The sequence below is a fragment of the Pelobates fuscus genome, chromosome 3 (assembly GCF_036172605.1).
Source record: "Pelobates fuscus isolate aPelFus1 chromosome 3, aPelFus1.pri, whole genome shotgun sequence".
Lineage (NCBI taxonomy): Eukaryota > Metazoa > Chordata > Amphibia > Anura > Pelobatidae > Pelobates > Pelobates fuscus.
Window position 1 is genome coordinate 363,618,068 of NC_086319.1, and position 21,746 is coordinate 363,639,813.

The 21,746-nt window shown below is 40.0% G+C and overlaps 1 protein-coding gene across 2 annotated transcripts in view; it reads right to left on the bottom strand.

Annotated features, from left to right (window-relative positions):
• Positions 1-19,652, bottom strand: part of LOC134603388 (myosin-2 heavy chain-like) — a 58,024-nt gene extending 38,372 nt beyond the window's left edge. The window contains exons 1-10 of one of the 2 annotated variants that reach the window (XM_063449301.1): positions 19,553-19,652; positions 10,302-10,642; positions 9,109-9,245; positions 8,039-8,357; positions 7,060-7,157; positions 6,229-6,322; positions 5,263-5,388; positions 4,618-4,743; positions 1,777-1,881; positions 40-228 (exon numbers count right to left, since the gene is read on the bottom strand). In XM_063449301.1, coding sequence (XP_063305371.1) covers positions 40-228; positions 1,777-1,881; positions 4,618-4,743; positions 5,263-5,388; positions 6,229-6,322; positions 7,060-7,157; positions 8,039-8,357; positions 9,109-9,245; positions 10,302-10,490 — 1,383 coding nt within the window. In that variant the 5' untranslated portion in view covers positions 10,491-10,642; positions 19,553-19,652. Of the gene's footprint in view, positions 1-39; positions 229-1,776; positions 1,882-4,617; positions 4,744-5,262; positions 5,389-6,228; positions 6,323-7,059; positions 7,158-8,038; positions 8,358-9,108; positions 9,246-10,301; positions 10,643-19,541 lie in introns of both variants that reach the window. The other variant, XM_063449302.1, reaches the window with a different exon arrangement.
• Positions 19,653-21,746: the final 2,094 nt, after the last annotated feature.

A 21,746-nucleotide genomic window follows, 5' to 3' on the forward strand; every position in this document is an offset into this window, starting at 1 on the left:
TTTTTTCCTAAGGAAAGATACTGCTCAATACACTTTTACCTGCTTTAGCAACACCAGCTCCTCCTTCATCTGTACCTTTTCCTGGTCTTGGCGATTGGCTTGGGCTTTGGCAGACACCAATTCAATATGGAGGTCACTGACCTGGTCATTAAACCCCTCCCGACCCATTTTTGCCCGTTCCAGCTCCAACAGTAGCTCTTGTGTACGCCGATGGAGAGAGAGTTTCTCCTGAAATAGATTTATTGTTTGATTATTCATTAAAACTAGGTGACAATGAAGAAGAAAAAGATTACTAGAAAGAATAGCTGGAAACAGTTGACGTCATGTTATCAAATTGTGCTGAGACATATACAAAAAAATAATGCTATCTCCTGAATGCTTGATAGTAAAGATTCTACCAGTTACCATGAATTGTGTAAAATAGAAAAAAACATAATTTCTATAAAGAACTACTTAAAGGGATACTGTAGTGCCAGAAATACAAAGCTGTATTCCTTGCACTACCGATTCCTCTCCCCCCCCCTCTCCCACGTGCCCCCAACCCCCAGTAAATAAAAAGGTTTAAAGAACAATTAATTACTTACCTTATCCCAAGCTCCGCCCCCTTCCCCATCCTGCAAGGAGCATGGTCTAATGCGCATGTGCGGCCAATCCCGCGCACGCATTAGACTTCCCCATAGGAAAGCATTGAATCAATGCTATCCTATGGGGAAAGTCTGACGCTGGAGTTCCTCATGCAGAGCCTGAGGACGTCCAGCGCCACATAACGGACCAAAAGTCTGTTACGATTCCGGAATGTGGTAGACAACCACATTGCAGCACTAGGTGCAAAAGGGTCACAGCACCCAGAGCACGTCAATGAGCTTAAGTGGTCTGGGTGCCTGCAGTGTCCCTTTAACAATGAGTGATGACAGTTTGCCCAAAAGGAACACAGTGGGCTAGTGACTCACTACTGCAGGTCAGAGATGGAATACATTTATTTACCTGGTAAATTGAAAATTGACCAGTAATATTTATTCCACAATAGTGGACAAGAGCTATATTGAGAATGCCTCTAACAAAGTTTTTTGGACTTATCTATTTGGACTTGCTGCACATACCGAGTTTACATCCACCTTTAGAAGTGTCATGGGTTGTCACCGTCCAGCCTGGAGCAAAAGTTCGGGCTGGTTAATGTCAATTCTGTGCAAATTTCTATGCTTCCATGATGTTCTCTTGAATGGTGACTGGATCTCGTTCCAGCTTCTGCAGCTTTGCAGAAGCCGAATGCACATCACCGGAGCCACAAAGAGCCTCACAGCCGGTGGGGACCTAAGTATGACGGCAAACCATTCCTAAAATGTTTGCCCTATTTCTGTGGAACTGGGCCAGGATACTCATGGCATCATAGCCCTTTAACATTCTGCATGAGCAAACAAACACTTCTCTTCACTATATTTGATGGCAAAAACGTAATTAAAGCAAATAGCAATGTAATAAAATTGTAAATACAACAAAAACACCATCCCACTATACCCAAAATGTCCACTACGAATATCAATGTTAATTTTGAACACAACAGGTTTATGACACACATGTCAACAATTATCATCATTACCGTAAGCGGAGGAGGATTGTGATTAAGGACTTGGTTGTCAAATTCAATGTTTTGGATGATAAAACCTCAGGTTTAGGATATGATAACTTTACACAAAGAATGCATTTCATAATTTCAACCTACAAGATGTTGGAAATACCCTGAGAGGTGCACACTCTTCTCTCCATTAATGTTGTTACCTGTAAGAAGCGTTCTCTATCTGTCTGTGCGAGTTTTAGCCTGACATCCAAATCCGAGACCTTTTCCTCCAACCTCATCACCTTTGACGACAGAAGTTCTTTCTCCTGTGGAAAACAATTAAACAATAACACTATCTTTTTTTTAAAAATAAAGTGGCTTATGGACTTGTAGTAAGCATTATTTTAAAACAAATGTAGAGTATCTAGCCCTGATTATGTATCAGTGTTATTTACTTGAAGTGAGAATCCAAAGTGAATTCAAACGAGAATTTCAAATTTAAGGCCAAAGTAGCCGAAATGATAGCACACAATTTTCCAGTTTGGCTATTTTTGGATTAATTCCCCATAAGAATTAAAGTTTGGAATTAAAATTAGTTAATTAACACAAACATTTCTGTTATTAGTTTGAACCAAATTGATATCTGAACTAATTTTGACTGAAACGAAAAACTAAAATCAAACCAAAACCAAATAAAATGAAAATTCTTACATCTTAATTTGTGGGCTTTAAACTGATTTACCACTGAGCTTTGAGACCTGTCACTGCCCCATCCCATTTTTAGGAATTCCTTGCCCTAATTGAATTTCCAATGGAGCTGTTTTCGTGACCAATCATATTTTTTTAATAAAACTTTGATTATTGTCTTCCTTAATTCTGAATCACAGTATTTATTTATACCTTTTATTTATTTTTTTAGTCGGTAGTTACAGCACTTCATTTACTTAATTTGTATTTACTTTGGGCATTTTCACCTGGCTATTCAATCCTATTTCTACATGTATTACTGCCATCTACTGTCCTTCTAGTCATCTTTGTTCTTTTCTTCATCGCAGCCTGGCTCCAAATTCCCTTATAAAACCATCTTCGTTTGGTCTCACACGGTTGACTAATTCCCGTAGTCTAATAATTCTCTCGACTAAATCTTCTCAAATTTCTGCTCAGTCTTCTACAATCCTAATAAGCCAAGTATTCAGCTTCATTGTGCAAGCCAGCCTTGACCAAACATAAACCTTAACTCATTTAGTCAGCAACAACTTTCCACTGCTCTCAACTTCTCAACTCACCAAAGTCAACATTGTCTTCACCCAGCAACTTCCCTTTATAACTTCACCTGTTCAACTTCTCTAAAGTATTTAGAACCAATCACAGCCAGTCTTCTTGTTGTGATGCTTCCGGATAAAGCCTTAGTTTATATTTAGAATTTTGTATTATACATTAATGCTAAGCTCAATCATTTCTACTCTTTCCCTTGACCCAATTATGTTCTCGTCTGTTACTCATGTCTAGGGTCAGGCACCTCTTCTGTTTCTTTTCCCCATAGCTTGACCCCTGGTTTTATGCCTTCCTCTTTACTATTGCTTTTCCCTCCACTCTTTCCACGTCCTTAACCCCTTAAGGACATATAACATGTGTGACATGTCATGATTCCCTTTTATTCCAGAAGTTTGGTCCTTAAAGGGACACTCCAGGCACCCAGACCACTTCTGCTCATTGGAGTGGTCTGGGTGCCAACTCCCACTACTCCTAACCCTGCAAGTGTAATTATTGCAGTTTTTTTATAAACTGCAATAATTACCTTGCAGGTATAACTCCACCTCTAGTGGCTGTCTACTAGACAGCCACTAGAGGGAACTTCCTGATTTATAGCAAGGATTTTCCTTGCTAGAGTGTCACTGGACGTCCTCACGCTGTGTGAGGCCCTCCAGCGTCACTCATTTCCCCATAGGAAAGCATTGAAAATCGTTTTCAATGCTTTCCTATGGGGAGACGTAATGCGCATGCGCGACATTGCCGCGCATGCGCATTAGGTCTCCTCGGCCGGTGGGCGGGATCAGTCTCGCCCACCGGCCGACGGAATCACAGGGAGGAGCGGCGTGGAGGAGGAGACAGCAACGAGGGACATCGCCGCTGCCTCAGGTAAGTGACTGAAGGGGTTTTCACCCCTTCAGTAACCGGGGATTGGGGGGTGGGAGGGAGAGGGACCCTCCAGTGCCAGGAAAACAGATTGTTTTCCTGGCACTGGAGTTTACCTTTAAGGGGTTAAAGAACATTTTAATCTCTCAGCCACTCAACATACATCTTACGAACATGCAGTCAGTAATCATGCCTAAATATCATCCTATCCCTACATATGTGCTTCACATGGTTGACCTATTTTCTCTATTTCAGCTCTCTGCCTCTTCAATCTGATTTTGCCCCGCGCATTCTACTAAATGTGTTCCCACAAAATAACCAAAGATTTCAATCCAAAGTCCACTACTCTTTGCCAATAGTGAGTAACATCTTCAGTTACTGTTTTCTTCTTCTCCTTTGAAGCTCTGGTCGCCGTGACAAAGTTATCTCTTTATTCTCTCATAGATTTTTAGGTTGTTTTTTTTTTACATTGCCTTTTTCTGTCCTTGAGCTCTTTTAGCTTTACCAAGGGGTAATGTCACTCTCTGATGCACCCTATCAGACTTACCCCTAGTGTCTCGTCCTTTAAACTTTCTTACCAAGTAATTCTTATTTTTATTCCAGTGTACCCCTCTCTTGTTTCTCATAAAATTTCCTTCTATCCTGTGCTGTAACTCCATCCCATCTTCTTAGTCTACGTCTACTGTTTATGTCCCATATTGCACGTAAGTACACCTAGCCATCTGTCTTCTCCTTTAGGTACTTTACCTATTGTATAATTGTCCTCACTTCCTTTAGACTTCATGTACGTTCAAGCAGGATCATAATTAACCTCTCCTTCCTGAATCATAATTTGCGTCTATGATTGTCTAACCATTCTATAGCAAGTCATGTTGGAGCTGTATGTGTGAGAATTATATTAAACAAGTGTGTTTCTTTGCGCATACCAGATTGGTGCTGCTGTACTTCATTTGCAGGTCAGTCAGTTCCTCGTGCATGCTATGATGAGCTTGCATTGTCTCGGTAACTCTCTGATTGGCCTCATTGGTGTGTGAGAGAGCCGTCTGACTTCCCTTTGAAGAAAGATAAGGGTGTGTTCTATGATATAATAAACTTTCCCAAACAGATACAGAGGAAAATAACAGCACAATATCTCTCTATCTATAACAAAAATTGGGTACATTGGCATTGTGACAGGCTTATGATCACCCCACTGTAACTAAATCTACATCCAAGTGCTTGTAAAAACTCATTTTGTGAGCTTTGAGCTAGTTGAGTCAGTGCGCTGGATTCTGTATGTTGTATCAATTGGTCCCAGCCACACCCTTATAATGTACGCAAGTTTAGGTGAGGGCAGTCTTCCCGGTTTAGTGTGTGTGTGTGTGTGTGTATTTTTCCCCATAGTAAAAATGTTCCTTCATTAAGAAAAATGTATTTATTAGGCTAACGTAAAAAAAAAATGTAACAAAGCTGTTTTAAAAGCAGTTAAAAAATATAATATATTTAACATTACATTTATTAATTTAGTTTACTTTTTGTTTTGGTTTTAATGAAGTTATAACTAATTTCTGCTGGTCAGATGAGAATACCACCTCTCGTAATGTTTGGAGTTCCTCAACAGCTTGGTTCTTCTCTGCCTCAAGGACTTTTACACGATTTCGAAAGTAAAGAAGGTTCTCACGGGCTGTTTTCAAGTCTTGGATCATCTCATTATTCCCCTACGGAAACAAACATGACAGGTCACAGAGTTGCTATCCAGGTGTCGACATTCTTCGGACTGTAAAACATTATAATATTCTATGCCTTTTGTAATTATGTGTCTATTGATGTTTCTCTTCTAAACCCTATGTACTGTCCTACATCAAATAAAATTAAAAAAAATATTCCGACTGAGAACTTGAGTAAACAATATAGCTTTTATATTATTTTGCTTCCAAAATGAAGACTAATATAAATGCAAACATAACAATGTAAAGGGTAACTGTCAATTGTCAGAATTTTTTATATTATGTTAACCTTTTTCCTATATTTAGCAAAATTGTTTGTGAAGTCTGAAATAAATAAAATTACATGGAGATATCCACTCTGCTGTATTTACATCTATCATAAAACTGGGCACCCTTTATCTTGGCTCCTGTCAATCGTTATTATAAATGTTGCCTTTTTCTGCCCTTACACATGAATAGTGTATGAAGAGAAACAATGTCTTTGTTCTACTCCTCATTTACATTGTGTGCCAGGCTGTGCCTGGACTGAGCTAGATTGTAATTTCACTTGCTAAATCTTTTATACCTTTAAAAGAAAATGGAACATCACATTGGGGGGAGCACAAGTTCTACATGATTTCGTAATGTTTTATTCAGTAGTGTAATGTCCAGGAAAGTGACAGACCCCCTTAAAGTCCAACAGCCAAATAAGCATGTCTGCCTTTATAACGGTAGACTGAATATTGTTTTTCAGATTTTTCAATTTATGAACTGGAGATTCAAAATGTATATCTTAGTGTTTTCTCCATTATGTACTATTATCATCAAATCCCCCATCCTTTATGATTTTACCGTAGTGTTCTTCTGCGTTCCAAACAAATTGGCATAGTTAAGATTTTCCAAGCTAGATTTAGCTTTCATCACTTCCATTTCCAGATTAACAATCCTAGTGGGAGATAGATCACAGGGAAAATTAGTACGGCTTGAGGTTTTAAAATGTTTTGACCAAGATTTCGATTGGTAACTCCAACCACAGCGAAAGAGCAAATTTGACTAAAAGGAAAACTACACAAGATTGATAAATCCAAAGATAAAAAATGTATCCCTGGACAGGCCTGTAGGGCAATCAAAATGTGATAATCCAGAAAGCAAGACAGCAAATCTAGATTTGTTTTTTTTGTTTATATACAAGTGACATGTCTATAAATAATTTGTCGGATATAATATATAAATAAAAATATAAGCTCAATGAGCAAATATGTTGCAGAATACCACATTTATTCACATCTGCTTAAAGAAGCTTTAATATAAAACATAAACTCTGAATGAAATAAACACACATTAAACCATGACAATACGAGACTAAATAAGATATAGTAGTAGTTACTAGTGTATGATTTTTACTGAATATTTGCTACTCATTGTACTTTTTTGGGGGGATGTACATGCACTTGTTCAAAAAAATACTACGGGAAAGTATTTACCCCCTAAATACCGGGCTAGAGGGAAGCAGAGTTGGAAAAGAATCCTTTATTAAATCAATCTTTGAGGCCGGATTCTGAGAGTTAAATAAGGATTTCTGGGCAATTACTGTTGGTGCTTGGGGTGAAATGTATCCAGTAACATATATGGTCTCCTTATTGTGGTTTCAGCTTATTCAAATTCAGAAACAAATATCCTAACCTGTCTTGCAGCTCTCCTCTTTGCTTCTTGTCCTCATAACGAGACACTTCCAGCCAGCCCTTCTCTTTCTCTAATTGAGATATTGATGATTCCAGTTGCTACAAAGTAAATTTGAGGAATAATCGCCATTGTTTTTTTTGTCCAGCTCTGATTTAAAGAAAACTGTCACCATTTGTTTTATTTTTTTTTATTATAAACTGAAAATTAGACATTGCATGTCATATATCCATGTTGTATATTGGTTTTCTATTGATTACATATAACTCTTTTTTATATTGGTTCTAACATTCTCCTGGCTTATGACTTAACTGCGGAGTAGCCATTTTAAGTCCTCGAAAACTGTTCTGTGGAAACCAGCTACAAACTCTCTCAGAGTGTATTTTTTAGATGTCCAGCACTTGAGCTCAAAATGTTAGACATTAGCTTTGATCATCTGCACAGTTTGTGTTTATGTCAGCTGTGCTTCCTAAGAGAACTTAAATATGGCCGCACCATCAATCAAGTCTAAGCGAGGAGATATTTATTAATATATGAATTACAAAAGAATGCACTCCGGGGCTATAAATAAGAAATCTTTAATTTAAAATAATAATAATAATGATAAAATATATTTTCCTTTAATTTGCATAATCTGTGAATTCCAAAAACAAAAATTAAACACTGTGGTGCATCAAACTCCTGACATTAAGACTACAACCATATCAAAGTAAAAACATACACAAAAAGAAAAATATAACAAAAACTGCTACCAGCAGCCAAACAAAGCCTAGGATTTTCATATGTATGAGAAAATACTCGTTTGACATGTCTGTTGATGCTAAATGTCCTTTGTACCCTATGGAAGTCTTGATTAGCTAAAAGTATTTTATTTCATTTTGTATTTAAAATAAAATTGCTGAAAATAATTAAACATTACAAGACAGGCTGTTAAAGAAAACATTTAACATTTTAGGTACATGAACTTATACAATGTTCTTACTTTTTGTTTTACAGCCAGGAGTTCTATTTTAGCTCTACTGAATTCCAGTTCCTTGTCCCGTTTCCTCAGCTCATCTGATTGTCCCTCCAGTTGCCCCTGAGCGTCTCGCAGACGTTGCACAAGATCTGCCCTTTTCTGAGCACTCTTAGTCAAGGATGCTCTAAGATCCACCTCCGACCCACTCCAACCTCTACGGTTCAATGAGGACTCCAGGATAGATTCATCAGGGGACCAAGTAGGGAGGCGGGAAAGAGAATTTCTTCTCGATAGTGGTGGGCTTGACACATTCCTGATATAGTCCGTGCCAACTGGCAGCTTACTGTGCATACAGACAGAGAGGACAGTATTACACACATTGTTTAGCTTTTTGTATAATAAAAAGTATGTTTCTTTAAACATACGTCTACTCCTTCTAGTACAATGGTTCTCAAAATTGAATCAAACTGAACCAGTCGTTCCTTGGCCCTCAAAGGTGGTTGTACTGCTGATTTAAGGAATATGACAAGAAAGAGTTTTCAGATGTGCGAGTTCATGTTTGAGAGGTGACAATGCTCCAATTCAATCCAGGCTGGAGTGGACGCACACTTTTTTAATACCGTATATAGATAATACAATTGGAAATATGTTCACTAACAAATAATTAAAATATTAAAATATGAAAAGGGTACCCATGTTTGCCGTTACTGCATTTGCTGCAAACCCCTATGCTTTGTAGGATATGCAGTGAGCTCTGCTCAGACCACACAGTGACTCAGAGAATGATGCTGTGCAGGACTGGCTCTTAGCTGTGCACTCTTAGCCAATGACCACCTCCCTGAACCATTGAGCTAAGCCAAGTGCATGGAGGCTCAGCTAGAGAGGAGTTGGCAATGGGAACACGGTGGACCCCAGGACACTATTCTAAAATGGTGATACTACTTTACCCTAGAGTGTACCAGGCAGAATTTTTGTTGTTTTTTTTTTTTTAATATACTTTATAGAATATTAGAAATGTGCACATGGTAAAATGAACTCTCAATGTAACTCTCAACTTCCCAGTGTATGAACTTTCTTGGAAGAGTCCAATATACCTGGAACATTCCAAAGAATGGATGCCTCTTAGAGGACTCACTGATCTGGATCTGTCTGCTTGTCTTGGGCTGATTGTGCTTCGGTTGTAGTCTCGCCATTGTCCATTCAAAAACTCAGATTCTAAATGGCTAGCGGCCTTTTAAGAGGTAAACCAAAGAATGACAAGTTAAAAAGGCAACTGACACAATAATTTATTTCTAAAAGTAAAATAACAAAACAAAAAGATATTCAGATCATTCACCTTATATTCAGTTCATTCAAACTTTAACACTGTCACTGATAAAGGAAGATCACTATACATCTAACTGAACAAATTATATTAATTTACCAAACTAAAGTTGTTTTGAAATAAAAAGTGTTTGTCTCATTGGAGTGGTCTAGATGCAGTGTCCCCGTCCCCTTATCCTTGCAATGTAAATCATTGCAGTTTCAGAGCAGAAACTGCAATGTTTACATTGCAGGGTTAAGCCAACATCTAGTGGCTGCCTACCAGACAACCATTAGAGGTGTTTCCTGGATTCTAAGAGAGTTGAAAATGACATTGAACGTCCTCACACATTGTGTCTTCAAAATCCACATAACAAAGCACTGATATAATGCTTTCATGTAGGGAAGACCTACCACACCCTTGGCATTCCCCATACATTGGTTTCCCTATGTGTGTCACGTTGCTGGAGAAGGAGACCGATCCAGCGCCAAGGACCTTGGCATTGGAAACAGGTAAGTGCAAAGAGTTTTTTTTTTACCCTTTAAACACTGGGAGGGACCTAAAGAAATAGAGGAATACAGTTTTGTTTTCCTAGCACTATAGAGTTCCATTAGTGGATAAAATACAGATAATATATACATACTAATACATAGAATAGGGAAAGATGGGTTTTCAGTCCCAATTTATTCTACAATCTGAGTCAGTTGTGGATAGATGGACATACCATGCAGATAGTGAGGTTACATGGATGCTAAGGGAAGAGGCATAAATATATAATAAAACAGAAGTTAGGTGAGCTTTGTTTCTTCAGTTCTGATGATAGTTAAGTAAGAACTTCATTTGGAATGAATCCTGATAAACTGTTTCATAAATAGACCCCATGCTGTGCATTTAATCTTACTCAGATGGCTAAAAATGATTGATCTCTAATACATGATACATCACTATTCATTTACATCAAGAATCACACTTTGCTCAACTCACCTCAATGTTCCTTTCCAATTCAGATAAAGAAAAGGGTCTTGGAGATTCCATCCCATGCCGGCTGTTTGTAATATCCTTGGAGACCCATCGTGGAGACCTTCTTCCAGTGTCCACATGGTATTGGTGGCCACCACCAGGGTCGTAGCGTGAGGGCAAACCAATGAACCCATTGTATACCCTATATGACATTTATATAGAGCGGATGTCCAGAACATATGACAATAATACAAAGGGGACTAATAAGTCATCACTGTCCACATCGTAGCAATGCTTTCAGGTTCTTCCAACTTCAGCTCACTGTCATGAGATGATCAATATAAAGGACAGGATAAGCACAATCCCTAAAACACCACAAAGAACAGGGTCATTACAAATTCAAAAATATGGAATCTTTTAACATTCACACTGATATCTCATGCACAAAAGCCCTCCAAACATAATAATAAAGATAATATATATAATATATATATATATATCTATATATATATATATAGATATATATCTTTATAGGAGCATGTATTTATCCATTTTATCCATATTGTGTAACATAATTCTACAATAAAAACACCTCTGACAGACATATTAATTTATGAATTATGTATAAGCATGCATCGAACTTATACATCCACCTGTTACTGTGGACACATTACCAGGTCTTTGTTGGTTATTTTATGTAACATTTCACCCACTCCAATGGTACCTTAAAGGACCACTCTAGGCAGTGAAGTGGTCTGGGTGCCAGGTCCCTCTAGGATTAACCCTTTTTTTTTTATAAACATAGCAGTTTCAGAGAAACTGCTATGTTTATACTGAGGGTTAATACAGCCTAGAAAACCTCTAGTGGCTGTCTCATTGACAGCCGCTAGAGGCGTTTGAGTGCTTCTCACAGTGAGAAGACGCCAGCGTCCATAGGAAAGCATTGTAAATGCTTTCCTATGCGACCGGCTGAATGCGCGCGCGGCTCCTGCCGCGCATGCGCATTCAGCCGATGACGTTTCGAGGAAGGAGGAGAGGAGGAGGAAAGCTCCCCGCCCGGCACTGGAGAAAGGTAAGCGTTTAACCCCTTCCTCTCTCCAGAGCCTGGCGGGAGGGGGTCCCTGAGGGTAGGGGCACCCTCAGGGCACTATAGTGCCAGGAAAACGAGTATGTTTTCCTGGCACTATAGTGGTCCTTTAAGGACTGGAGTGTGGTGTCTTGAAGGGTAGATATAAATATTCAGGCCTGTTGCTGGTAAACCAAGTAACTTAATTGGGGACCATTGAATGGTGGTCACCTGGACAAGGCTTACTTTAATTGCTTTTTATCATAATGGAATCGATTATGAATATGTGAACTGTGTTAATTTAGCTGACCAAAGACCATGCCCTCCATCTATCTTTATAGCAGGCAGAAGCTAGATAAAGTAGGGTCAGAGGAACGCATTGTGTGGATAGACTTCACATTAACACATCATTGTGTTCATATATTTACCCATATATGAAAAAGATGTACAACAATAAGGCACAAATTAAAATAAACAAAATATACATTTTGTTCAAATATGCCATGCAAAAAAAAAGAGCAAGCAGCGAGATATACATTGATGACGCTGCATTGTCTGTGTCCTTAATTAGCAGAAACTGCAAGACTGGATTAAGGTAATCCATAAACGGCTAAACATGTGCGTAAACTGGGAGACTGGAGAGATTTAAACTAGTGGAGATTGTGGTGGGAAAGGGGGAATATGGTCAGGGAGGAGTGAGAGGTGGCAATTACCAAAATAATGTAGTAATATTGATTTTGTAAGGGGTGTGTTAGGTTTAGTGTAAAAGGGGGTGATGTAAGGAATGTGGGGGGGGGGGGTCTAATACATTTTTGTGGTTTGTATCAGGGAGTGAATGTTGAAACTCTTCCTTAATTCTCAGATATTTTATTTTTAAGATCCTTTCTTTAAGGGTAGGAGTGTCTGGTTTCTTCCAATGCACCAGTGAGAATTTTGTCGACTAACAATTTTAGTCAAATTTTAGTCGACTAACATTCTTTAAATTTAGTTGACTACAACTAGACTAAAACTAAAACAATTCAGATGACTTAAATACGACTAAAACTAAAATGGTTTTGAAGTCAAAAGACTATGAGTAAAACTAAATTGAAATTTGCCGCCAAAATTAACACTGGACAGAGTGGATGTGGAAGAGGCAAAAGAGACAGACCAGGGCTTGGGAGAGAGACACCTTGAGGGTCTGGGAGGACATAAAGAGACACAGAGAGGCTGGGGAAAGGGGAAAAGAGACAGATATAGGCTTTAACTAAACCCATGTCGACTAAAATCTTCTGGAGATTTAGTTGACTAAAACGCAACTAAAACAGCTTTTTAGTCAAAAGACTATGACTAAACATAAATTGAATTAAGAGACCTGTTATACTTGGGGTGATTTGACAGTGCAGTTGAAACATACAGACAGAGTAAAATTAAAGAGTTACTGCAAGTCGCATGACCACGTCACTGGTATGAAGTGGTCATGGTGTCTGTGTGTTTGTATGTTCAGGGTTTTGCTTTGACACGCTGCACAGATGAGTTTAAACCCTCTGCTGGTTGTAACTTCACCTTGGGCCATCACTAGCCAGCCCAGTTCTGTGGATATTTGGTGTCTGACGCCAGCATTTTAAGAATAAAATACAATCTAGAAAAAATACATTTTGTCAGTTTTTTTTTCTGTAATTCACTTTTCAAAACGTGTGAGAAGGTAAAATTTGAACAGATTGTTCAGATTATTTAGAATGTTTAGTAAATTGTTATATTCATGCAGAATGCTTTTTGACCCAAGTGTGTATTCAAACAGCAGACATTAAGGCAAGTATATTTCTGTTAAAATATGATGTAAGGGTTTTAATAGTCTATGCTCAGTATTGACATCTATTTTCATGGTGACACTAGGTTTGTGTATGTCTTTTTAAAGACTCTGAATTGCAAAATATGGGACAAAATAACTAAAGTCAAATGAGCTGAATTGGAAAATTCTTACAATTTTGCTAATTGTGTTGTCAACCATCCCCTAGTTAACAGTGAATAAATCATTAAGTAACAATCCAGTTCAGACTAAGCAAAACCAGGGTAAACATTGCAAAGGAAGACGAGATATAGAAACGTTGTTCCAATATTTTTTTTTTATCCTCTCCTTTGTATTCTTTCACTATGCTGACTGCCAGGTGCAAAGGACAGAGTTATAACAAGGAACCCCAGTCACACCTCACAAATACATATTTGGTAAATAGGGATAAGTACACAAAATATTTAAGATCTTGAGAAAATTCACCTCCCTTTTAATTTACAGCATATAATACCAATCAATGTTTTGAGGACACTTGAATTAATCAATATTTTTTTTTAATGATCATTTGTGCTTTAATTGTACAAAAGAGTGAATAAATATTCAATGTTTCATTAGACAATGCTATCTTGGATTAAAGTAATGGTCTCCTTATGAATCTCCAAGAATAGATTAGAAGCTTCTTTGAGCGTGACCTTCTTCAAATCTTCTCCGTCAACATTATTATTATTTATAAAGGGCCAACAAACTCAGCAGCGCTGTACAATAGGTGGACTAACAGACAAGTATTTGCAACATGACAAGTTGGACGCACTGGAATAGAGGGTGTTAAGGGCTCTAGAGCTTATATTCTAGTCATTATGTATGTTAGTCACTTGTCAAATATCCTCACTGTATAACAGTAAAGTGCTGTGGAGCTTATAATTGGTAATAATACTGTTAATAATATCGGTAGATTTGGAGAGACCCAGAGTGAATGGGCAGATAATGTAGGGTAAATTAGAAGATTCTTAGTCCGTAGTTTGATTAACACTGTTTATTGTCAGCTAGTGAAAGCAATCCAGATATGGAGAAAGTAACATTGCTAAGATAGATATGTAATTTTCGCAATGACCATATCAGGGTTATTCACTAAGGTGACCATTCATAGTGAATTTCATATTTAAGGTCACAGTAACCGAACTGAAAGCATAGCTGACCTTCCATTCCAGCTCAGCTATTTTGACATTAAATTTGAAATTCAGTTTGAATTCACATTAATTTCTCACTTGTCAAGCCAGGGCCTAGGCTGTGGGTGCCTCGGTGACACTCAGTTGGTGTCAGACTACCCGAATAAGTCTTATTATTTTTTTATTATTTATATAGCGCCATCAGATTCCGTAGCGCTTTACAATGGGTCTTGACACAGAATCAGGAAATGTCACCAGGGGCACGCTAGCACCATAATCACTACAGCGAGATAATAACAGTTATTGTGAATAAAATGACAAGGGAATGCCTTCCAGAGTAAGTACATTGAGGGCAGCAGAGCATGGCTGAACACAGCAAAAAGAACTCATTGTGAGTCTTATTAGCATACTGCATGTATAATCCCTGGCTGCAGGATAAGCACGGTATGTCCTAGGAAAACAGGTTTGCTGACTTCTCTGGCATGTGTAATGGTGATGAGCCAACAAGTTATGTTGACCTTCTCATATAGGTCAGCAGTCTAACATGTTATGGAAAAAGCTGGGAAATTAGAGTTACCATGTCACCATGTGTTCCAGACAGCTACACGTTCGCATACTGTTGGGAGAGACATAAATGGTGCTGCCTGGTCAAGGCTGCCATCAGGGTGGTACAGCCAGTATTCCAGTATGGGGTCAAACACTGGGGCCAATATGGAGCTCTGTAATGTTATGAGATCTGGTTGGGGAAATGTAAATGTTGCAGAGCCTGAATAATTTCTTGGACTACTGGTACAGGACTCTGTTATACTGCTTTATCAAAATACTATGTTACGGGGGCGGAGTCAAGCAGCACACCGAGCTAGATGCCATCTTAAAGAGCTCTGAGCACGCCACCGAAAAAAAACAAAAATATCTCCGGAGCCAAGAGTGCTACCGACGCAAAAACACCATAATCGGAAGGGGGAAGCGGACGCGAGCAGGCAGATGCCATTCATTCTCCCCGCAAGTGGCAAAAAACAATGGCGGGGAAGCCGGGCCTACAGCGCGGGATTCCTGCGGGAACCGAGTGAGGCATATTGGGGCTTTCTGGACACAGGAGGTAACCTGCCCACAGTAACCAGTCCTCTAACCCCTAAAGAGCCAGACATGGTGCTAGTAATAGCCGTAGCCCCAGGCATAGCAAATGGAACGGCCTCATCCACAAAGCAAGACATACTTAACTTACTCATGCACTTCCAGAACATGTTCGAGGCAGAACTGAATCTGGTCAAGACAGAAGTGCAAGCAGTAGCTGCCAGAGTACAAGCTACTGAGGAGGACGTGTAGGACTTCAACCAAGGGATGACTACCCTGAATGAATCTGTCCAGCAACTCAGAGCACTGCATACCTCATTATCCACAAGAGTAGACCAGTTGGACGACAGAGGAAGGCAACGCAACATCAAAATCAGAGGGGTAGCAGACTCGCTCCCACCGGAAGAAATTCCCCACTTCATACGACGTTTAGCGGCAACCATTCTGCCTGCGAAAGCCGCCAAGCAATTCGCCTTCGACGGGGCATACTGTATCACAAAATCTTCACAAGCACCCACCACGGCTCCTAGAGACTTAATCCTGTGCTGCCAAACGGTCGCAGATAAACAGAGACTCCTCACGGCACTAAAAGGGAAAACCCCACTTCAATTTGAAACCCACAACATTACCTTCTTACTAGACCTTAGCAGGCCCACTGTAATGTGGAGGAAATCGATTAAACCCATCACCAAAGCGCTACAAACTGCGGGTTTCACCTACCACTGGATTTACCCAAGATCCCTCACAGTCATCAAAGACGGGAAGACCCTGCGAGCAACAAGCCCCACAGAGGGCCCGGCCTTTCTTCAGTCCCTGGCATAGCCATAGCAGCCCCATCAACTAGCTCCAGCCATAATTGGGACGTTTCAGCAATTACTCCCTTTGTGCCAGGGAGAGAACGGGACTCTCTGCAACAGAAACCCACCCCTTAGAGATAGATATCAATGCTCATACCGGTATTGGGTGCTTCAAGCTTACAATCCCCCCCTCCCCCCCCCATTGCCTCATGGGTTAGAGGCTTCTGCATCACCTGGGTGCTACACTACCCCCACAGACACATAGAATCACGTTCTAGCCTAAACTGCGAAAGTGGCAGATACCTCGTCTACCTACCCCCAGACTTCTGGGCATCACTAACCTACCAATAGTTATTTTTTTTAAAAATAGGCGAACACGTTAGACACCATTGTTTGCAAATCTTGACTGTACTTATCAATTGTGATACAATGAAACGGCTGTTTTGTCATACTTCACCTGCTAAATAAAGAATAAAAAAAAAAAGACTATGTCACTCCCTTGGCTCTCCTCTTCCTCCCTACCATGTACTCTAGTTTGAGCGCTCTCACAACTTGAGCGGTAGCAGTATCCTGGGAAGCTGCTATACTATCAGCGGGACCAAGTCCTGATTCTCTGGAACCCCGGCTTGGCATCATCTACCGCATGTGCCCAATCAAGTTTACCAATGGTTTATCTCCTTTTTCGGAAGCCAAGGAGAGCGCTATTTGGGGGGAGGGGCAGGGGGGCTACAGAGGGTCACTACCTACAATCTCTACATAAGAGCCAGGGGGAGCCCCCTTTTCCAAGACCACAGGAGCTGCAGTGTAAGACTGGCACTTAGCTGCAACAGGCCAGGAACCCCATGCCAGATTGAGCTGTGGCCAGCGCCTGGTCGAAACTGTATTTAGTTATTCCTCGGGCTTGGCAGCTCCGATCTGGATAATATTTGGAACACACACTTGGGGAATTGAGACCTGTCCAGGGATGTATAATTTACCATATGGGACTGCATAGTTTACGTTTTCCCCAAGTTATAGAAGAACCAGCCCGTATGTGCCCTGACCGCAAGCCACTCTGAGCTTTCGGCATGCAAACCCCAGAATATCCAGCGGAACCTCCAGACTCAGTTGAAGTTTTGACTGGGCGTGGCTAAAGTTCAAGCCGAACACAGTTCCATGCGGCCAGTCAAAACCTTAAACGAGTGGCTTTTTCTCTACAAACGAGGGATCGGGGTGCTATTTTTCCAGATTGGGTGCTCTAGTTTGGACTATCTGGGGATATATCATGTGCAGGGGGGTTCTTTGTTGTTAAATTTATTTTTGAGGTATTTTCTTGATGGCCTTCTCTGTGCCTGGGAGATAATTGAGTAATGTGGTGGATGTTGCAATCTTCTCCCAGACACAGAGACAGCAGGGCGGGATCACCTGGAACTTGGTTGAAGACCCCATGCTGGTTGTCTGTGTATATAAGCTCACATTGTTCTCAATAACTGTTGTTATTCTCCCCAGCACTATGTGTCATCTGGTGTTTGGGAAATGGGCTATAAACACTAATAAGAGACTTCTTCTGGCTAGAGGGAACTTCAGTGGAGATATCCAGTCAGGATATCAGAGCTTCGCTACAATATATATCTCAACTAACTTGACCACAGTGTAGATTTGCAAAAGAGCGAGCTATTAACAGGACTACATTGCCCACTCCCTTCGCAGTCCTACGTGGCAGTGCTGTGAGGATTCTATGTCACTTCCTCCTAACATTCTAAGGAAGTATGTGACAGTGAAAGGAGTCCTCACATTACATACAGTTCATTCTAGACAGGATGGTGGCTAAAATCAATTTTTCTTTCAATATTTGTGTGCGTGTCTGAGAATTTCACAGTGGTTATTCGTGTATATCTGTGGTGTGAACCTGGCAGTGTGTGTGTCTGCCTGTTATATATCCATCAATGTATATCTGTGTGAGTGTAACTGTCAGTATGCATCTGTGGGCTTGGGAGTGTGCTTGTCTGGGAGTGTTTGGGTTGTGGTCAGTAAGTGGAATAAACATGTAGCCAGGGAAAGTCAGTGGATTAATTGTAGAAAAGATCCCAGAGGACAGTACTGTGTGAATACTGCAAATCTCTGGGCAGCACTATTCATGTACCTCTCAGCACAGTGTGAATATTGCAAATCTCTGGGCAGCACTATTCATGTGCCTCTCAGCACAGTTTGAATGCTGCAAAGCTCTGGGCAGCACTATTCCTGTACCTCTCAGCACAGTGTGAATATTGCAAATCTCTGGGCAGCACTATTCATGTGCCTCTCAGCACAGTTTGAATGCTGCAAAGCTCTGGGCAGCACTATTCCTGTACCTCTCAGCACAGTGTGAATGTTACAAAGCTCTGGGCAGCACTATTCCTGTACCTCTCAGCACAGTGTGAATACTGCAAATCTCTGGGCAGCACTATTCATGTACCTCTCAACACAGTGTGAATGCTACAAATCTCTGGGCAGCACTATTCATGTACCTCTCAGCACAGTGTGAATGCTACAAATCTCTGGGCAGCACTATTCATCATGTGCCTCTCAACACAGTGTGAATGCTACAAATCTCTGGGCAGCACTATTCATGTACCTCTCAGCACAGTGTGAATACTGCAAATCTCTGGGCAGCACTATCCCTGTATCTCTCAGCACAGTGTGAGTACTGCAAATCTCTGGGCAGCACTATTCATCATGTACCTCTCAACACAGTGTGAATGCTACAAATCTCTGGGCAGCACTATTCATGTACCTCTCAGCACAGTGTGAATACTGCAAATCTCTGGGCAGCACTATCCCTGTATCTCTCAGCACAGTGTGAGTACTACAAATCTCTGGCCAGCAGTGCACTATTCATGTGACACTTCAAGCTGTATGGAAAAGCTTGCAAAAGGTAGCAAAACTTATTGCAAAAACGATTTAGCAGTTCAGATCTAAATTAAAAGAAAAATGTGGAATCTATGCATTACCTAATAACCAAACATTATTTAACGCCAGTTTCCATAGTCTTAATCAATAGGACACGAGTCAAAGTGATGAAAATCATGTGAATAATGAAATGCCATCACATACTATTAACAAACACATATCTGAAAGCTGTATGCAAAAACGTTCTACACAAAATAACCCTGTGTGTACCAAGCAAGTAACCAATGCAAAGCTATCCAATAGTCCAGGACAGATCGGGGTAGAAGAAATGAAAAGTACAGAAACTAATAGTAAATAGACATCATACCATATCTGGGAACAAATGGGGGTGGTTTAACCAGACCCTGACTGGTAGAACAATAACTACCATTATGCTTTGTATGTAGTAGTGGTGGGGGCTACTTTTGATCAGCCATGACCAGATTTATGTCTCCAGGCACCTTAACATATTAAGGGGCACACAGTGGGCTCACCTGATTTTTGGGTGGTGTGGAATGTGAGTGAGGTGCTCCCCTTGTCCCCTCAGCAAGTCCAGCTAGATGTCAGAAGTACCATAGAAAGTATTGAAAGCTTCTAAGCGCTGCTATGGTTACACACAGCAACAAGGCAGAAGCTGCTCCCTTTTTTGATTAACCAGTTCAGATTGTGAAACCAAGCAACTGTCACTAACTATGGATAGACATACACTCCCATCAGTTGATCCTTGCTGAACACAGCAGCCCAGCAAGTGATGGAATGGAATTTCTAAATAAACATGTCTGCCTTGGGGAAGGCTTGTGCTTGAATAAACTTCATTGAACTATTTGAGAGAAATTAAAGGGACACCATAGCCCCCAAAACAACTTTAGCTTAATGAAGCTGTTTTTGTGTAGATCATGCCTCTGAAGTCTCACAGCTTAATTATCTGCCATTTAGGAGTTAAATCACTTGTTTTTGTCCATGCAGCCCTAGTCACACCTTCTCTAGTCCACACAGCCTGCATGGAAAATAGCTTCATTGTCAATCAGATGTAACTTACTTTAGAAGTCTTTTTATCTTCTGCTCTGTAAATTTAACTTTAGTCAGACACATGAGGCTCATGCAGGCTATTAACCAAAGTAAACAGACTTTGCAATGAAGGAAGGGTAAAGATTAGATGACTTTTTACACACAGTGTCTAGAAAGGAAGTGTAAGTCACATGCAGGTAGGTGTAACTAGGACTGCATAAACAAAGTGATTTAACTCCTAAATGGCCAAGAATTGAGCAGCGAGACTATGGGGACAGGATCATATACATCAAAATGGATTTATTAAGCTAAAGTTGTTTTGGTGACTATAGTGTCCCTTTAAATATTTTTACGGATATTGCATGCATATTAAAGCAGTTCCTAGAGTTGTAATCTGTTACAGAACCTTGCAGAGAAGTTTGCTTGTTAGCCTCTTAGTCAAAGACTAATGGCCCTGGCCCCTGTGATGAAAGATTCCTATCCAGCTTAAAAATATTTATAGGAAAAAGGACAAGTGAACAGATAAAGGGTTAATTAATGCAACATTTGCAGGAGTGTTTATATGCAATGCTTTCTTATGGACGCTCTGTGCGACGGAGGCATAATATGCCTCCAGTGTCGCAGATGCACCTCTACTAGCTGTCCGGAAGACAGCCACTAGAGGCTGGCTTAACCCCAAATGTAAACATAGCAGTTTCTCTGAAACTGCTATGTTTGCATCTGAAGGGGTAAAACTTGAAGGACCTGGCACCCAGACCACTTCATTGAGCTGAAGTGGTCTGGGTGACCATAGTGTCCCTTTAACCCTGCAGTGGTAATTGTTGCAGTTTTCAATAAACTGCAATAATTACCTTTAACCCCTTCAGGACGGAGTCAATAGTACACGTTCTGATCAAAACAAAACGTAAACAAAAACTGGAATTTGCGCTATATGTCTGTTCACCCGTAGTTCCCCTCTTTCATATTAAATGCACCCACACTTATTATATATCATTTTGTTCAGGAGAAACAGGGCTTTCATTTCATATAAAATATCTGTATATGAAACAATTTATTATGAATAAAATTAAAAAAAACTGAGAAATTTTAATTTTTTTTTAAAATTTGTAGTTCCGCCTCACATTTTAGCTGTAAATGTCATAATACTGTTAGGTTTTACGGCAACAAAATGCACATATTTGTTATCAGCTATGTCTCACGAGTACAACAGTACCCCCCATTAACAGGTTTTATGGTGTTTTGGAAAGTTACAGGGTCAAATATAGAACGTTCCATTTTCAAATTGAAATTTGCCAGATTAGTAATGTTACCTTTGAGACGGTGTGGTAGCCCAGGAATGAGAATTACCCCCATAATGGCATACCATTTGAAAAAGTAGACAACCCAAGGTATTGAACGTGGGGTATGTTTAGTTTTTTTTAGTAGCCACTTAGTCACAAACACTGGCCAAAGTTAGCGTTCATATTTGTTTTTGTGTGAAAAAAGCAAAAAACTAATATGTGGCCAGTGTTTGTGACTAAGTGGCTACTAAAAATGACTGGACATACCCCATTTGCAATACCTTGGGTTGTCTACTTTTGCAAATGGTATGCCATCATGGGGGTAATTCTTATTCCTGGGCTACCATACGGTCTTAAAGGCAACATAACTAATCTGGCAAATTTCAATGTCAAAAAAATG